Source organism: Coregonus clupeaformis, chromosome 36, assembly GCF_020615455.1.
Source record: "Coregonus clupeaformis isolate EN_2021a chromosome 36, ASM2061545v1, whole genome shotgun sequence".
Classification (NCBI taxonomy): Eukaryota; Metazoa; Chordata; class Actinopteri; order Salmoniformes; family Salmonidae; genus Coregonus; species Coregonus clupeaformis.
In genome coordinates this window covers 27,282,769-27,297,721 of record NC_059227.1, presented here as the reverse complement: position 1 = coordinate 27,297,721, position 14,953 = coordinate 27,282,769, and the positions used below count along the sequence as shown (strand labels likewise).

General features: G+C 41.6%; 1 protein-coding gene across 1 annotated transcript in view; it reads left to right on the top strand.

Annotated features, from left to right (window-relative positions):
- Positions 1–14,953, top strand: part of LOC121552732 (phospholipase B1, membrane-associated) — a 29,542-nt gene that overhangs the window by 4,650 nt on the left and 9,939 nt on the right. The window contains exons 10-30 of the mRNA XM_041865753.2: positions 105–180; positions 512–622; positions 799–864; positions 985–1,056; positions 1,331–1,405; positions 1,535–1,595; positions 2,393–2,451; positions 2,626–2,705; positions 3,404–3,447; positions 3,646–3,754; positions 3,898–3,949; positions 4,067–4,147; positions 4,306–4,371; positions 4,610–4,716; positions 5,172–5,253; positions 5,379–5,483; positions 8,287–8,382; positions 13,916–13,987; positions 14,201–14,278; positions 14,487–14,547; positions 14,797–14,855. Of these exons, the coding sequence (XP_041721687.2) occupies positions 105–180; positions 512–622; positions 799–864; positions 985–1,056; positions 1,331–1,405; positions 1,535–1,595; positions 2,393–2,451; positions 2,626–2,705; positions 3,404–3,447; positions 3,646–3,754; positions 3,898–3,949; positions 4,067–4,147; positions 4,306–4,371; positions 4,610–4,716; positions 5,172–5,253; positions 5,379–5,483; positions 8,287–8,382; positions 13,916–13,987; positions 14,201–14,278; positions 14,487–14,547; positions 14,797–14,855 (1,612 nt within the window). The remainder of the gene's footprint in view (positions 1–104; positions 181–511; positions 623–798; positions 865–984; positions 1,057–1,330; positions 1,406–1,534; positions 1,596–2,392; positions 2,452–2,625; positions 2,706–3,403; positions 3,448–3,645; positions 3,755–3,897; positions 3,950–4,066; positions 4,148–4,305; positions 4,372–4,609; positions 4,717–5,171; positions 5,254–5,378; positions 5,484–8,286; positions 8,383–13,915; positions 13,988–14,200; positions 14,279–14,486; positions 14,548–14,796; positions 14,856–14,953) is intronic.

Sequence of the window (14,953 nt, the reverse complement as noted above, 5' to 3'; positions counted from 1 at the left end):
CTCCTCAATCAGTCGGCGCACTCATTCCCTGAGTTTTAAATGATTCATTGATTTCAATCTATAGTTTGTGGTAGACATGTGATTGCTTGTATGTCTATTGACAGGATGTGTCAATGTATGGAGGAAGAACATGAAGGGGAGTTCAGACTACTGAGGGCCATCCTCACACAAGTCCTGCAGGTGCAATGTCTTACATCTATGTCATCTCCCCTATATCCCCAACATCTATGTGTTGTTTACATTGCTTCTACTATACAAATAAGATAAAATAAGATTAGATTGCATGTTATTGTCTGTTTTCCCTTATGGGACATAAAATACGATAAACAACATACAGTAGGTCTACAGGAGATATGGACGGAAGGGGCTGTAGTACAGGGGATTATACAAGTTAAAATGAAAGTTGCACACTCATCTCTCCTTGCTGTGGATTTATTGGACCAACATTTCAGTTAAATAGGTGTATTATATATAGTTTATTTTACTAACTATTATTCATGGTGGTCAATAGGAGTCCCTTGATCGACACCTGGTGGAGAAGCAGTGGTACAGCAACAGAGATGACTTCACCGTCCTGCTGCAGGATGCCCCCTTCATCACAGCAAACCCCGCCTCTGTTATTGTGAGTGAGAAGCCATTAAACCCTCCCTACAACTTTTATACATTAATGTGCCTCTCTTATTGTGTGATGCAGAGTTGAGTTGTTATGGTGTGTGTGTGTGCGTGTGCGTACGCTTGCATACCGGTACACGCATACGTGTGTCAGTGTGTGTAACACAAATGTTAATCTCTGTGCAGAGCGCTGCCCCCAGAGCGGGTGAACTACACACAGACAAACTGGCAGTACAGATGTGGGCCAACTTGGTGAGTCACACCAAATACTACACATGCTGCTAACACACTGTGGCATTGTCTCGACTCTCAGTTCTAGTCAAGTCAAACAAAGGAGAATTGACTCTGTTTTTTTCTTCTTCTGTTTTTCAGCTGCAGCCCACCATAGCCCAGCAGAACATGGAGGAAAATAACATGATTATCTATGTGCCATGCCCCAGTGAGGTGAGAGAGTGCTGCCTCTAACACAAACCAGACCTCTCTCTCTCTCTCTCTCTCTCTCTCTCTCTCTCTCTCTCTCTCGTTCTCTCTCTCTCTCTCTCTCTCTCTCTCTCTCTCTCTCTCTCTCTCTCTCTCTCTCTCTCTCTCTCTCTCTCTCTCACTCTCGCTCTCTCTTCCCCCCCTCACTCTCTCTCTCTCTCTCTTCCCCCCTCTCTCCCTCTCGCTCTTTCTCCCCCCGTGTCTCTCTCTCTCTCTCTTATCCCCCTCTCTCCCATAGGACCGGCCTTTCCTGAGAACAGAGAGTAACTCTCCCTCAGATCATACCAGTGAGCCCTCTCCTCTTCTCGACCCTGTGAGTTATTGTTGTCATGTTGATAAGGCCTGATACTGTAGGACTATTAGTGCCCTGCACATAGTGGTCTCCACGTACACATTATACATGGTAATTACGCTGGATGTGCTCTGCGTGTCTTGTCATCAGATCATGGGCACTCATATGCCCTGCGAGGACCGTAGCCCTTCCAACTCCCCACCCACCTCAGGTGAGAGGAATCCTCGCTATATACAATATACAATATACAGCTTATTTGTTGAAATAGAGCCAGTATTCCCTGGTCTTGTATAACCCTGTACTTACTGCAGCGTTTCCCAAACTAGGGGACACGACCCCATGTGGGGTCGTCTAATTTGAAAATGGGGTCGTGAGAGAAACTCAAAAAAGCTTCAAGCTTGGTTCATAGAACCGGGGTTATGTCAGTAACCTCTGGTAGCCGCTAGATGCAATGTAATAAACAAAGCGGTTTCTGTTTTCTTCTTGCAAATGTGGCGCTATCCTTTGAACCGTTTAAGTTACACAATATTATGAACCCTTCACTTAAAGATAACTCTTCAATGTCAGATAAGACTTCTGTTTCCCTCTACAATGCCCAATTGACTCATTAGAACAGAGTGGATAGGCACTAAATCAGACTGGGGGTAACAGAACATCATCCATGATAAAGTCATTTTCTACACAGAAGATCATAAAGCAAATTCACCTTTCTGATGCATTACAGTCACTTCAAACCATACTTCCTTCAGATTGAAATACTTTCAAAAGTACTGTCAGACTGATTTGTAATAGACTGTTATAGCCCCAATAAAAAATTGGCAAATAATGTTTTGATCAAAATGGGGTCGTGGACCAAAAAGGTTTGGGAACCCTGACTTACTGTATTATGGAACGTAAAACTTTTAGAAAACAGACAGAAAGATGTCAACAGGTTTCTGATTGGGCTACTTGGATAAAGTTTGCCTTACATAATTCTCATCACCTGATTCATCTTCTATGCGTTCACAGTTCACGCTCTCCGGCCTGGCGATATTAAAGTAGTAGCAGCAGTGGGAGACTCTCTGACAGTAAGTCAACTGTTCCTTGTTTACCTTTTATCTGTACTGCAGTAGCTAGTACATTAGTGAATGAATCTACATTACCCAGTTGCAGGGCTGTTACTCATCATATGCTATTACTACCTGTATTATTACACTCATAATATTGCTATCTCTATAACACTCTCTTTGACCGATCGGCAGGCGGGCAACGGTGTCGGATCGGGATCCAGCGTAAACAACCTACTGGATGTCCAGACACAGTACAGGGGGTTATCATGGAGGTGGGTCCTTATCACTCCTGCAATAACACAGCAGTACAAAGTGCAGTGTCAATATCAGTTCATCTTCCTGTGCTGTGGGTTACCTGGAGGTAGAGGTCAAATCAAATCAAATCAAATTATATTTGTTACATACACGTGTTTAGCAAATGTTATAGCGGGTGTAGCGAAATGCTTGTGCTTCTAGCTCCGACAGTGCAGTAATATCTAACAAGTAATATCTAACAATTTCACAACATATACCTAAAACACACAAAACTAGTAAGGAATGGGAGTTAAGAATATATACATATATGGACAAGCAACGACAGAGCAGCATGGACTAAGATACAGTAGAATATTATAGAATAGAATGCAGTATATACATATGAGATGAGTAGTGCAAGATATATAAACATTATTAAAGTGACTAGTGTTCAATTTCTTAAAGTGGCCAGTGATTTCAATAGGCAGCAGCAGCCTCTAATGTGCTAGTGATGGCTATTTAACAGTCTGATGGCCTTGAGATAGAAGCTGTTTTTCATTCTCTCGGTCCCAGCTTTGATGCACCTGTACAGACCTCGCCTTCTGGATGATAACGGGGTGAACAGGCAGTGGCTCGGGTGGTTGATGTCCTTGATGATCTTTTTGGCCTTCCTGTGAACACTAATCTATTTAGTTACATTTCTAAATAGTCTATATTCTGTCTTTGTGTTTCTCAGTATCGGTGGAGACGAGAACCTCACCACTGTCACCACTCTTCCCAGTGAGTCACCTTCCTGTTGCTGTCATCTTGTCTTAGCTATCAGGCTACTTGTGTAGACAAAATGTTGCCAAATGGCTGGAATACACATTCACACATTTACATTCAGTACAGTAAGACAAATACAGTTATTCTATGTGTATCATTATCAATGTGTTCAGGTTTGACTGATATGTCTTTGTCTTTTGTGTTGCTGCTCAGATATCCTGCGTGAGTTTAACCCCTTCCTGACTGGCTACTCAGTGGCCAAAGGCAAAGAGCACACCCCTCAGGCCTTCCTCAACCAGGCTGTGGCCGGAGAAAAAGCCAAGTGAGTCTCATCACCAGTCCATATGATACTCTTCTATCCAGACATACCTTCCTCTCTGACTGCCTATGTTTTACTGAATATGTTTTGTAGTCTTTATACTGTTGCTGAATAGTGACGTTGGATTGTCTGTGTTTGTTTTTAAGGGACATACCAGACCAAGTGCGAGCACTGGTGGCCAGGATGAAGAATGACTCGGTAAAAGACAATCCTGAATTATATTTGAATCTACTTCTGTTTGTCTACCACACATAGATTGATATAATACACAAGCTTATATGTGAACATGTTCTCACCCTCTGTCCTCTTACACAGCGCGTTAATTTCCAAGAAGACTGGAAAGTTATCACTTTGTTCATTGGAGGCAATGACATGTGTGAGTACTGCTACAACTCTGTGAGTACCAATACTATATGATAAGATACAATACATTAAGATACAATACAATACCATTCTGTATCGTGACCTTCTCTAAGAACTCTGTCTGCAGTGATACTTTACCGGATGTGCATGTTCCATTGCTCTGACTGTCACTACCTTTCATTGTCCCACAGCTGTTTTACTCCACTGACAACTACGTGCACCACATTCGTGAGTCTCTGGATTACCTTCATAAACAGGTCAGAGCTGTAGATTTGTCACAGTTTTTTCCACATTTTTACATTTACAAATCTGATCAGCTAGCACATGCTTTCCTGTGTTTCAATTACTTGTTGTTTAACACAAACACTTTCTTTCTTTCTTTCTTTCTTTCTTTCTTTCTTTCTTTCTTTCTTTCTTTCTTTCTTTCTTTCTTTCTTTCTTTCTTTCTTTCTTTCTTTCTTTCTTTCTCTCTCTCTGTCTCTCTCTCTCTCTCAGGTGCCGAGGGCCCTGGTCAACCTGGTGGAGCCTCTGTACATCCCCATCCTGAGACAGATGCACTCAGAAATGAATGCCGATCTCAAGTGCCCTACCTGGCTTGCCAGGTAAGAGTCCCTGGCTGCAGATGGAGCATCACCATTGTATAATCCATGACAGGGAGTGTGCAAGTGCACACTTTGAATCGGGATGGACCCTATCTGTGGGCTCCCGAGTGGCGCAGCAGTCTTAGGCACTGCATCTCAGTAATAGAGGCATCACTACAGACCCTGGTTCGATTCCAGGCTGTATCACAATCCGGCCGTTATTGGGAGAACCATAGGGCGGTGCACAATTTGCCCAGCGTCGTCTGGGTTTGGCTGGGGTAGGCCGTCATTGTAAATAAGAATTTATTCTTAACTGACTTGCCTAGTTAAATAAAGGTTAAAAATAATAAATACAAAAATCTGTAATCCTCCTCATCAAGCCACCACTTTCATATATTTGCCATTATGTAGGGCAATGTACCAACGGATCTCTGAAGTCTAGATCAGTAACACCTGATCTTGTGTCTCTCCTTCAGTATTCTGTGTCCCTGTGTCATCTCACCTACGGGGGGCTCTGTAACACTTCGGAAACTCAATGATCTGAACAGAGATTATCAGGTATGGCAAAGACTAATTCTGCAGTGCAGTGAGATCACAATATTATACTTGACTCTATGGTAAATACCATAGAGGGTGGTTGCTCATTGATTACCAATAACAAAAACGAACTCTACCTCTTTCAGCGTGGACTGCATGAGCTTGTTGAGTCAGGACGGTACGACACCCATAACAACTTCACGGTGGTCCTGCAGCCTTTCCTACGAGACATCATCATTCCAGTGAAGGAGGTTAGGCACACTGCATTGTCACTCACTTGTTCTCTAAAACAACAATTGTATGACTGATCAATGTGTGTGAAAATTCCAATGCCGTTTCATGGCTACACACACTCAAATGCACAAATGCACACACACGCACACACACACACACACACACACACACACACACACACACACACACACACACACACACACACACACACACACACACTGAGTTGATCATGTCCAACTGTAATTACTATGCATTGTTTCATTGATTGAACAATCTGTATATATATATTGTTTTTTATATACACTACCGGTCAAAAGTTTTAGAACACCTACTCATTCAAGGGTTTTTCTTTATCTTTACTATTTTCAACATTGTAGAATAATAGTGAATACATCAAAAATATGAAATAACACATATGGAATCATGTAGTACCAAAAAAGTGTTAAACAAATCCAAATATATTTTATATTTGAGATTCTTCAAATAGCCACCCTTTGCCTTGATGACAGCTTTGCACACTCTTGGAATTCTCTCAAGCAGCTTCACTTGGAATGCTTTTCCAACAGTCTTGAAGGAGTTCCCACATATGCTGAGCACTTGTTGGCTGCTTTTCCTTCACTCTGCGGTCCGACTTATCCCAAACCATCTCAATTTAGTTGAGGTCGGGGGATTGTGGAGGCCATGTCATCTGATGCAGCACTTCATCAATCTCCTTCTTGGTAAAATAGCCCTTACACAGCCTGGAGGTGTGTTGGGTCATTGTCCTGTTGAAAAACAAATGATAGTCCCACTAAGCCCAAACCAGATGGGATGGCGTATCACTGCAGAATGCTGTGGTAGCCATGCTGGTTAAGTGTGCCTTGAATCTAAATAAATCACAGAAAGTGTCACCAGCAAAGCACCCCCACACCATAACACCTCCTCCTCCATGCTTTACAGTGGGAAATACACATGCGGAGATCATCCGTTCACCCACACCGCGTCTTCTCACAAAGACACGGCGGTTGGAACCAAAAATCTACAATTTGGACTCCAGACCAAAGGACAGATTTACACCGGTCTAATGTCCATTGCTTGTGTTTCTTGGCCCAAGCAAGTCTCTTCTTATTATTGTTGTCCTTTAGTAGTGGTTCCTTTGCAGCAATTCGACCATGAAGGCCTGATTCACACAGTCTCCTCCAACAGTTGATGTTGAGATGTGTCTGTTACTTGAACTCTGTGAAGCATTTATTTGGGCTGCAATTTCTGAGGCTGGTAACTCAAATGAACGTATCCTCTGCAGCAGAGGTAACTCTGGGTCTTCCATTCCTGTGGGGGTCCTCATGAGAGACAGTTTCATCATAGCGCTTGATGGTTTTTGTGACTTCACTTGAAGAAAGTTTCAAAGTGTGTTTCCGTATTGACTGACCTTCATGTCTTAAAGTAATGATGGACTGTCGTTTCTCTTTGCTTATTTGAGCTGTTCTTGCCATAATATGGACTTGGTCTTTTACCAACTAGGGCTATCTTCTGTATACCCCCCTTTACCTTGTCACAACACAACTGATTGGCTCAAACGCATTAAGAAGGAAAGAAATTCCACAAATTAACTTTTAAGAAGGCACACCTGTTCATTGAAATGCATTCCAGGTGACTACCTCATGAAGCTGGTTGAGAGAATGCCAAGAGTGTGCAAAGCTGTCATCAAGGCAAAAGGAGGCTATTTGAAGAATCTCAAATATAAAATATATTTTGATTTGTTTAACACTTTTTTGGTTACTACATGATTCCATATGTGTTATTTCATAGTTTTGATGTCTTCACTATTATTCTACAATGTAGAAAATAGTAAAATTAAAGAAAAACCCTTGAATGAGTAGGTGTTCTAAAACATTTGACCGGTAGTGTATGTACAGTTGAAGTCGGAAGTTTACATACACCTTAGCCAAATACATTTAAACTCAGTTTTTCACAATTCCTGACATTTAATCCAAGTAAAAATTCCCTGTTTTAGGTCAGTTAGGGTCACCACTTACAATACCTTGATTTTGTTGTCCTTAAGCCATTTTGCCACAACTTTGGAAGTATGCTTGGGGTCATTGTCCATTTGCGACCAAGCTTTAACTTCCTGACTGATGTCTTGAGATGTTGCTTCAATAGATCCACATAATTTTCCCTCCTCATGATGCCATCTATTTTGTGAAGTGCACCAGTCCCTCCTGCAGCAAATCACCCCCACAGCATGATGCTGCCACCCCCGTACTTCACGGTTGGGATGGTGTTCTTCGGCTTGCAAGCACCCCCTTTTTCCTCCAAACATAACGATGGTCATTATGGCCAAACAGTTCTATTTTTGTTTCATCAGACCAGAGGACATTTCTCCAAAAAGTGATAGATAATCAATGAAGCTTGTGGAAGGCTACCCGAAACATTTGACCCAAGTTAAACAATTTAAAGGCAATGCTACCAAATACTAACTGTGTGTATGTAAACGTCTGATCCACTGGGAATGTAATGAAATAAATAAAAGCTGAAATAAATCATTCTCTCTACTATTATTCTGACATTTCACATTTTTTAAATAAAGTGGTGATCCTAACTGATCTAAGACAGGGAATTTCTACTAGGATTAAAAGTCAGGAATTGTGGAAAAACTGAGTTTAAATGTATTTGTCTAAGGTGTTTGTAAACTTCCGACATCAACTGTATATAGCAAAAAAAAATAAAAAAATATTGGGTTTCTAAACTCACCTGCACACCTTTTTACTTAGTATTTTTTATCTCCACTTTGTCTTTCACACACACACAAACACACATTGACACTCTCTATCTGACACATAGGATGGACGTCCAGACCGCACTTACTTCAGTCCTGACTGCTTCCATCTCAGTCAGAAGGCCCAGACTCGGATGGCTCGTGGTCTCTGGAACAACATGGTGAGACCCAATAGACTCTTAGAAAAAAGGGTTCTAAAAGGGTTCTGCGGCTGTCCCAAGGTAGAACCATTTTTGGTTCCAGCTAGAACTCTTTTGGGTTCCATGTAGAACCCTCTGTGGAAAGGGTTTTACATGGAATCCAAAAGGGTTCTACCTGGAACCAAAGGGGTTCTTTAAATGGTTTTTTCTAAGAGTGTAACACATAATATGTGTGTCAGCCTAGGCAAACCCTTCACATCGTCAAATTTTGAACTTGTTTTGAAGTTCTGAAAACTACAAACTGTCCCAAATCCAGATATTTTTTTAAATCATTTAGATATCTTTATCAATACCCGAGTTATGAGTTTTTAAAGTTGACTTCAGCCAAAACCTAAAAACGGAGAAAATAACATTCAATGACTCTGTTAAGTTTTTTTCTAACTCCATTGAGAGGCATGAGAGAAAAACACCAACACTCAACTTGATTGTTTCAAAAGAGAGTGTCACTATATTCATTATTTTTAAAACAGCAACTGCTGGTATTGTTTGCATTCAATGATTATTACTAGAATTAATTATTATACTGTAAATAATAGATACATATACAGTATAATAAAATGATACAAAATAATGTACATTTCAGTGCGATTATGAACCGTCAACAAAAAATCCAACAACAAATCCTTGATTTGATTATATACAACACTGGATGGCATGAAAGATGGCAAAAAATTATGGTAATAATTGGCCAGCAGGAACAATCTCATCTGCTGAGAGATAAGATGAAATGAGTTTGTCATACCGACAATGTAAAAACAATACAAATACTCACAACACTACAAGACAGTCAAACAAAGCATCAATATAACTGTAGAGAGGCAAGTAAAATAGTACAGTACTAGTGTGCAAAAGCAAATAAAGTGCTGTGTGTTGTGACCAGGTGTTGTTGAAGGCCTGGATGGCAGTGGGCAAGAAGGATTTCATTCATATTGATATTAATGAATTTGAATCTCTCTCTGACAAACAAACACAAAGAGATCTCTAACACACAAACTACTAGGTCATCATTCTTACCTTAGCTGAGTCCTCCCGAGTGGCGCAGTGGTCTAAGGCACTGCATCGCAGTGCTAGCTGTGCCACTAGAGATCTTGGTTCGAATCCAGGCTCTGTCGTAGCCGGCCGCGACCAGGAGACCCATGGGGCGGCGCACAATTGGCCCAGCGTCATCCAGGGTAGGGGAGGGAATGGCCGGCAGGGATGTAGCTCAGTAGGTAGAGCATGGCGTTTGCAACGCCAGGGTTGTGGGTTCGATTCCCACGGGGGGCCAGTATGAAAAATAAAAAAATAATAATGTATGCACTCACTAACTGTAAGTCGCTCTGGATAAGAGCGTCTGCTAAATGACAAAAAATGTAATTGGTGACGACCACCTTGGATCCAGTGCTGGGCACCAGATCCATGTGCCTGCCCATTCCTTTCACCATCTTACCCTGAGGGAAAAAAACATGTTTCGGTGCTTTATCAGTCTTATTTATTTGAGTCCACAATAAAGTAAATAGTCATGGAGACCCAAATGTTTATAAAACACACACACACACACACAAAGAAGGGGCTCTATTCCTCTTCAAACCTTTGTGTGTCCATTATCTCTCTCTCTCTCTCTCTCTCAATGGCTGGTGAAATAGTCAGTGAAACAATTCAGCTAACGTTAGCTCTACCATCTTGTCGTCCTACTTGTCTTCAAGAGTACTGTCACTCCAACAACACTGGCTATAGTCTACCTTGAACAAATGCAAAGTACATGGAGGTAGTGATGGCCTGATATTTTATAAATTCTAGCTAATGCATTGTGTACATAACTAGATAGCTATCTAGCTAGCTATCTGAACATACCTGCTTGCTCCTCGTTGAAGATGCTCTCTCACCTCAGACCCTGAGCAGTCGATGGATAGTGAACTTGAAATTGATCCTGACAAAAGTGAGGAGAAAGAATGAGGTGAAGTGAAGGCTTCCGAGCCTCACCCCAATGATCAGGAAAATGCCTGAGATGACTCTGGCCCAGTGGGAGTACGATTAGTGGAGAAAGTGTACCCATGCCTTTTGTCCGATCCGTTTGTGGGATCAGGCTGGGTGAAGAAGGAGTTGGGTTCTGTCAATTCAGTCAAATTATCCAGAGGGAGAGGGTTTCGAGACTCGAGACGAAAGCATTGTCCTGCTTTGCTCTCCGGAGCAGAGTGCCGCTGAAAGGAGTGAAAACTGGGGTGGGGTTGAGTGTTAAGGTGGATAAACTGAAGTGCGACACAGACCCGGTGGCAAGCGCGACACTGAGGAGACCCTGTCTGTCCTTCTGAGTTTTGATGCAGAGTGTTTGCCAGATAAAGTCATGCTAGGGTACTGTATATAAGTTATCCAGAGAGCTTTTGTTCCGAACCCACTACGGTGTTTCAGGTGCCAAGTTTATGGTCATGTTGCAGCAGTATGTAGGGGGGAGATTCTGAGGTGTGATAAGTGTGCAGGAGGGCATGGGACAAACGAGTGTGTAGTTTTGGTGGAAAAAGTGTTTCAATTGTGGGGTGGCCATGTTGCTGGGGATCAGAAATGTCCTGTGTGAGTGAGACACTTTGAAGCAGTGCAGAAAGTGTCATATGCTGAGGCAGTGAGGAAAGTAGAGGATGGTGGGCAAAAGGTGAGGGAGCCTGAGAGGATCTCAGTGAGTAGTAGGCCAGTACAGAGTGACCCGAACAGCTTGTGCTTTAGTAAGGTTGGCTTCTTAGTGTTTATTGAATGGTCATTAATTGTCCCGCAAGATGGAAAGGAAATCCCAGAAGATTGAATTGGTAGTAGCAGCAGCAGATACATTTTTGGGTATCAGAGATTTTAATACCGAAGAACTACAAGGGGATTTGAGAGAAGGGGTTCCAGCGACGGCCTGGTGTAGGATCTGTTGGGGACAAAGTAGTGGGAAGGGGTGGTGGGTTGTTGGGGATAGTGGTGTATATATACAGTGCATTCGGAAAGTATTCAGACCCCTTGACTTTTTCTTCATTTTGTTAAGTTACAGCCGTATTCTAAAATGAATTAATTTTTTTAAAATTATTATTCCTCATCAATCTACACACAATACCCCATAATGACAAAGCAAGTTTTTAGAAATTTTAGCAAATGTATAAAAAAACAACAACTGAATAATCACATTTACAAAAGTATTCAGACCCTTTACTCAGTACTTTGTTGAAGGACATTTGGCAGCAATTACAGCCTTGAGTCTTCTTGGGTATGACGCTACAAGCTTGGCGCACCTGTATTTGGGGAGTTTCTCCCATTCTTCTCTGCAGATCCTCTCAAGCTCTGTCAGGTTAGATGGGTAACGTCGCTGCACAGCTATTTTCAGGTCTCTCCAGAGATGTTCGATCGGGTTCAAGTCCGGGCTCTGGCTGGGCCACTCAAGGACATTCAGAGACTTGTCCCGAAGCCACTCCTGCATTGTCTTGGCTGTGTGCTTAGGGTTGTTGTCCTGTTGGAAGGTGAACCTTCGCCCCAGTCTGACGTCCTGAGCGCTCTGGAGCAGGTTTTCATCAAGGATCCCTCTGATGTAGAGATGGTTGTCCTTCTGGAAGGTTCTCCCATCTCCACAGAGGAACTCTGGATCTCTGTCAGAGTGATCGTTGGGTTCTTAGTCACCTCCCTGACCAAGGCCCTTCTTTTAAATTTTTCCCCGATTGCTCAGTTTGTCCGGGTAGCCAGCTCTAGGAAGAGTCTTGATGGTTCCAAACTTCTTCCATTTAAGAATGATGGAGGCCACTGTGTTCTTGGGGACTTTCAATGCTGCAGAAATGTTTTGGTTCCCTTCCCCAGATCTGTGCCTCGACACAATCCTGTCTCGGAGCTCTACGGACAATTCTTTCGACCTCATTGCTTGGTTTTTGCTCTGACATGCACTGTCAACTGTGGGATCTTAGACAGGTGTGTGCCTTTCCAAATCCTGTCCAATAAATTTAATTTATCACAGGTGGACTCCAATCAAGTTGTAGAAACATCTCAAGGATGATCAATGGAAACAGGATGCACCTGAGCTCAATTTCAAGTCTCATAGCAAAGGATCTGAATACTTATGTAAGTATGGTATTTCAGTTGTTGTTTTTTTAAATTAGCAACAATTTCTAAAAACCTGTTTTCGCTTTGTCATTATGGGGTATTGTGTGTAGATTGATGAGGAACATTTTTTATTGAATCCATTTTAGAATAAGGCTGTAATGTAACAAAATGTGGAAAAAGTCAAGAGGTCTGAATAATTTCCCGAATGGCAGTGCAATTTACTTTTTTCCCCATTTCCCTTTTCCCTTTCATTTTTAACAAATGTGCAAAGCACTTTCAAAACTATGAAAGGCAGCAATACGCAACATAGCATCTAGTCTGCCGGAAAGCCACACAAAGAATAATAATAATAATAATAATATGCCTCTTGCTTCCAAAAAGTTTAGGATAGGATATTGATTGCTTTGCTACCTAAAATCTAAATAACTGCTGAAATTATTGCAATACTTGTAATATGTTTTAATCACTTTTCATGACATTTTGGCCAGCTAATAGGCCTACCCACTGATCAAGCAACACTGAAAGAAAGTCTGAACCTCTTTTATGAACGTGAATGATTAGCTCCGGCGCATAGCTACGTAGACAAAATGAAAATCCGACCCATTTGTATTCATAACTACATTGTTGATTGTAAATGCCAACTTTATACTACTACATTACTAACTATCTAGCTAATTATTCTGTGTCTAAACCAACCTGATTTAATTTATCTGTAGCATGTTGTCTTGAATGGGCCAAGTCAGCTGCGACACTCAGATCAGGGAAGTTTGAGCTAGCGTTTTCACATTGGGAATGCAAGCTAATGTAAAAAAAACTTTAAAATGATCTATTTTCCTTAAGTAATCATGCAATATTTTTACATTACAATAAAGTAAAGGTTTAAAGTATCCAAAACAGCCTAAATCTAAATTTTCCCCAAAACGGATTTTCGTTGCATTTTGGCTTTTTCCTAACAATGAGTCGGCCGCGACATCCAACGGGTTCTCGGCCGCCTCACATATAGCCATCTATATGTTATATATATATATTTATTTTTTTTACATTTTAGTCATTTAGCAGACGCTCTTATCCAGAGCAACTTACAGGAGCAATTAGGGTTTAGTGCCTTGCTTAAGGGCACATCGACAGATTTTTCACCTAGTCGGCTCGGGGATTAGAACCAGCGACCTTTCGGTTACTGGCACAACGCTCTTACCCACTAAGCTACCTGCCGCCCCTGATAGTTCATAAACACATATGACAATACATGTGACATGTCATAACATATACAGTATATGGCTCTGACTGTCACTACCCAAAACACAACACTGTTGCACTGAGGGACAAAAAGGAAGACTCACAAAATTGAGACACAAACAACACCTTGAGTTGAAATCCAAGATATAATACAATCATCCCAGTTCTTTTCAATTCTCTGACATGTTGCTGAATCATTCTTGTTGCTTTTGTGTTCCACTAGCTGGAGCCTCTGGGCAAGAAAACTACCCAACAGGACTTTAATGATGTTATCCCTGTGAAATGCCCCTCTAAGGTACAGTATTATGACAATATGTTTACAATGGTCGGAACTATAGAACTACTGTGTTGTCTTCACTTTCTTTCATAGCATTTACTGAGATATTCTGGTCACTCTTGTGGAGTTTTACAGAAAAGTCTGCAATTATAACATGTCAATTCATTAATATAAAGTGTTAATAGTGCTATATGTTTAGCTGATACAACTGTGTCTCTGTCTTCCCCCAAGACCTCACCATTTGTGCGTACCTATGTCAACAGCAATTACACCTATGAGGAACCCATCCCAACACCGCCACCAATTACGGTAGGCCACCATTTCAGGTTTAAATCTCTGTGCCTTCCAGTAAAAAATTTACATGTGTAGATAAGGTGGACCAAGTCAACATTTTTAAGTGATAGAGGAGTAATGATAACTGTTATTACAGCAATGCGTTCATAATTAATTTAGGTATTAAATATTTCACAATACTGTCTCCCTTTCATGAGTCAATATGTTGTGTCTTCTCTCCCAGAACTGGGGAAGTGACTTCTCTTGTGGGAATTTTACTCCATCCACCTCTGTGCCTACATCAGGTGAGAGTGAGAGAAATGTAGTAAGAGGTCAAGGTTTCATAAGAGGAAGTGCATGACTGAGGGAAGGCCAATGACCTGGTTGCATGACATTTGTCCAACCCCCTCACCAGACCAATCACACAACGTGTCTGAGATAGGTGTCGAAACCCAACAGTGTATGATGACTTTGTTTTAACATCATGGACTATGGAAAGTAAAGAGATGCTGGTGTATTTGTGTTTATGTATCAACCTGTTCCTCTGTCCCCAGTTCATAAGCTACGACCAGGAGACATCAAGGTGGTGGCAGCACTGGGAGACTCAAACACTGTAAGAGAGTGTTTATGTTGGTGTGTGTTATGTTGGTGTTTGTGTGTTTGTTTGTGTGTGTGTATGTGTGTGTGTGCGTGCGCGCGCTTGTGTGTGTG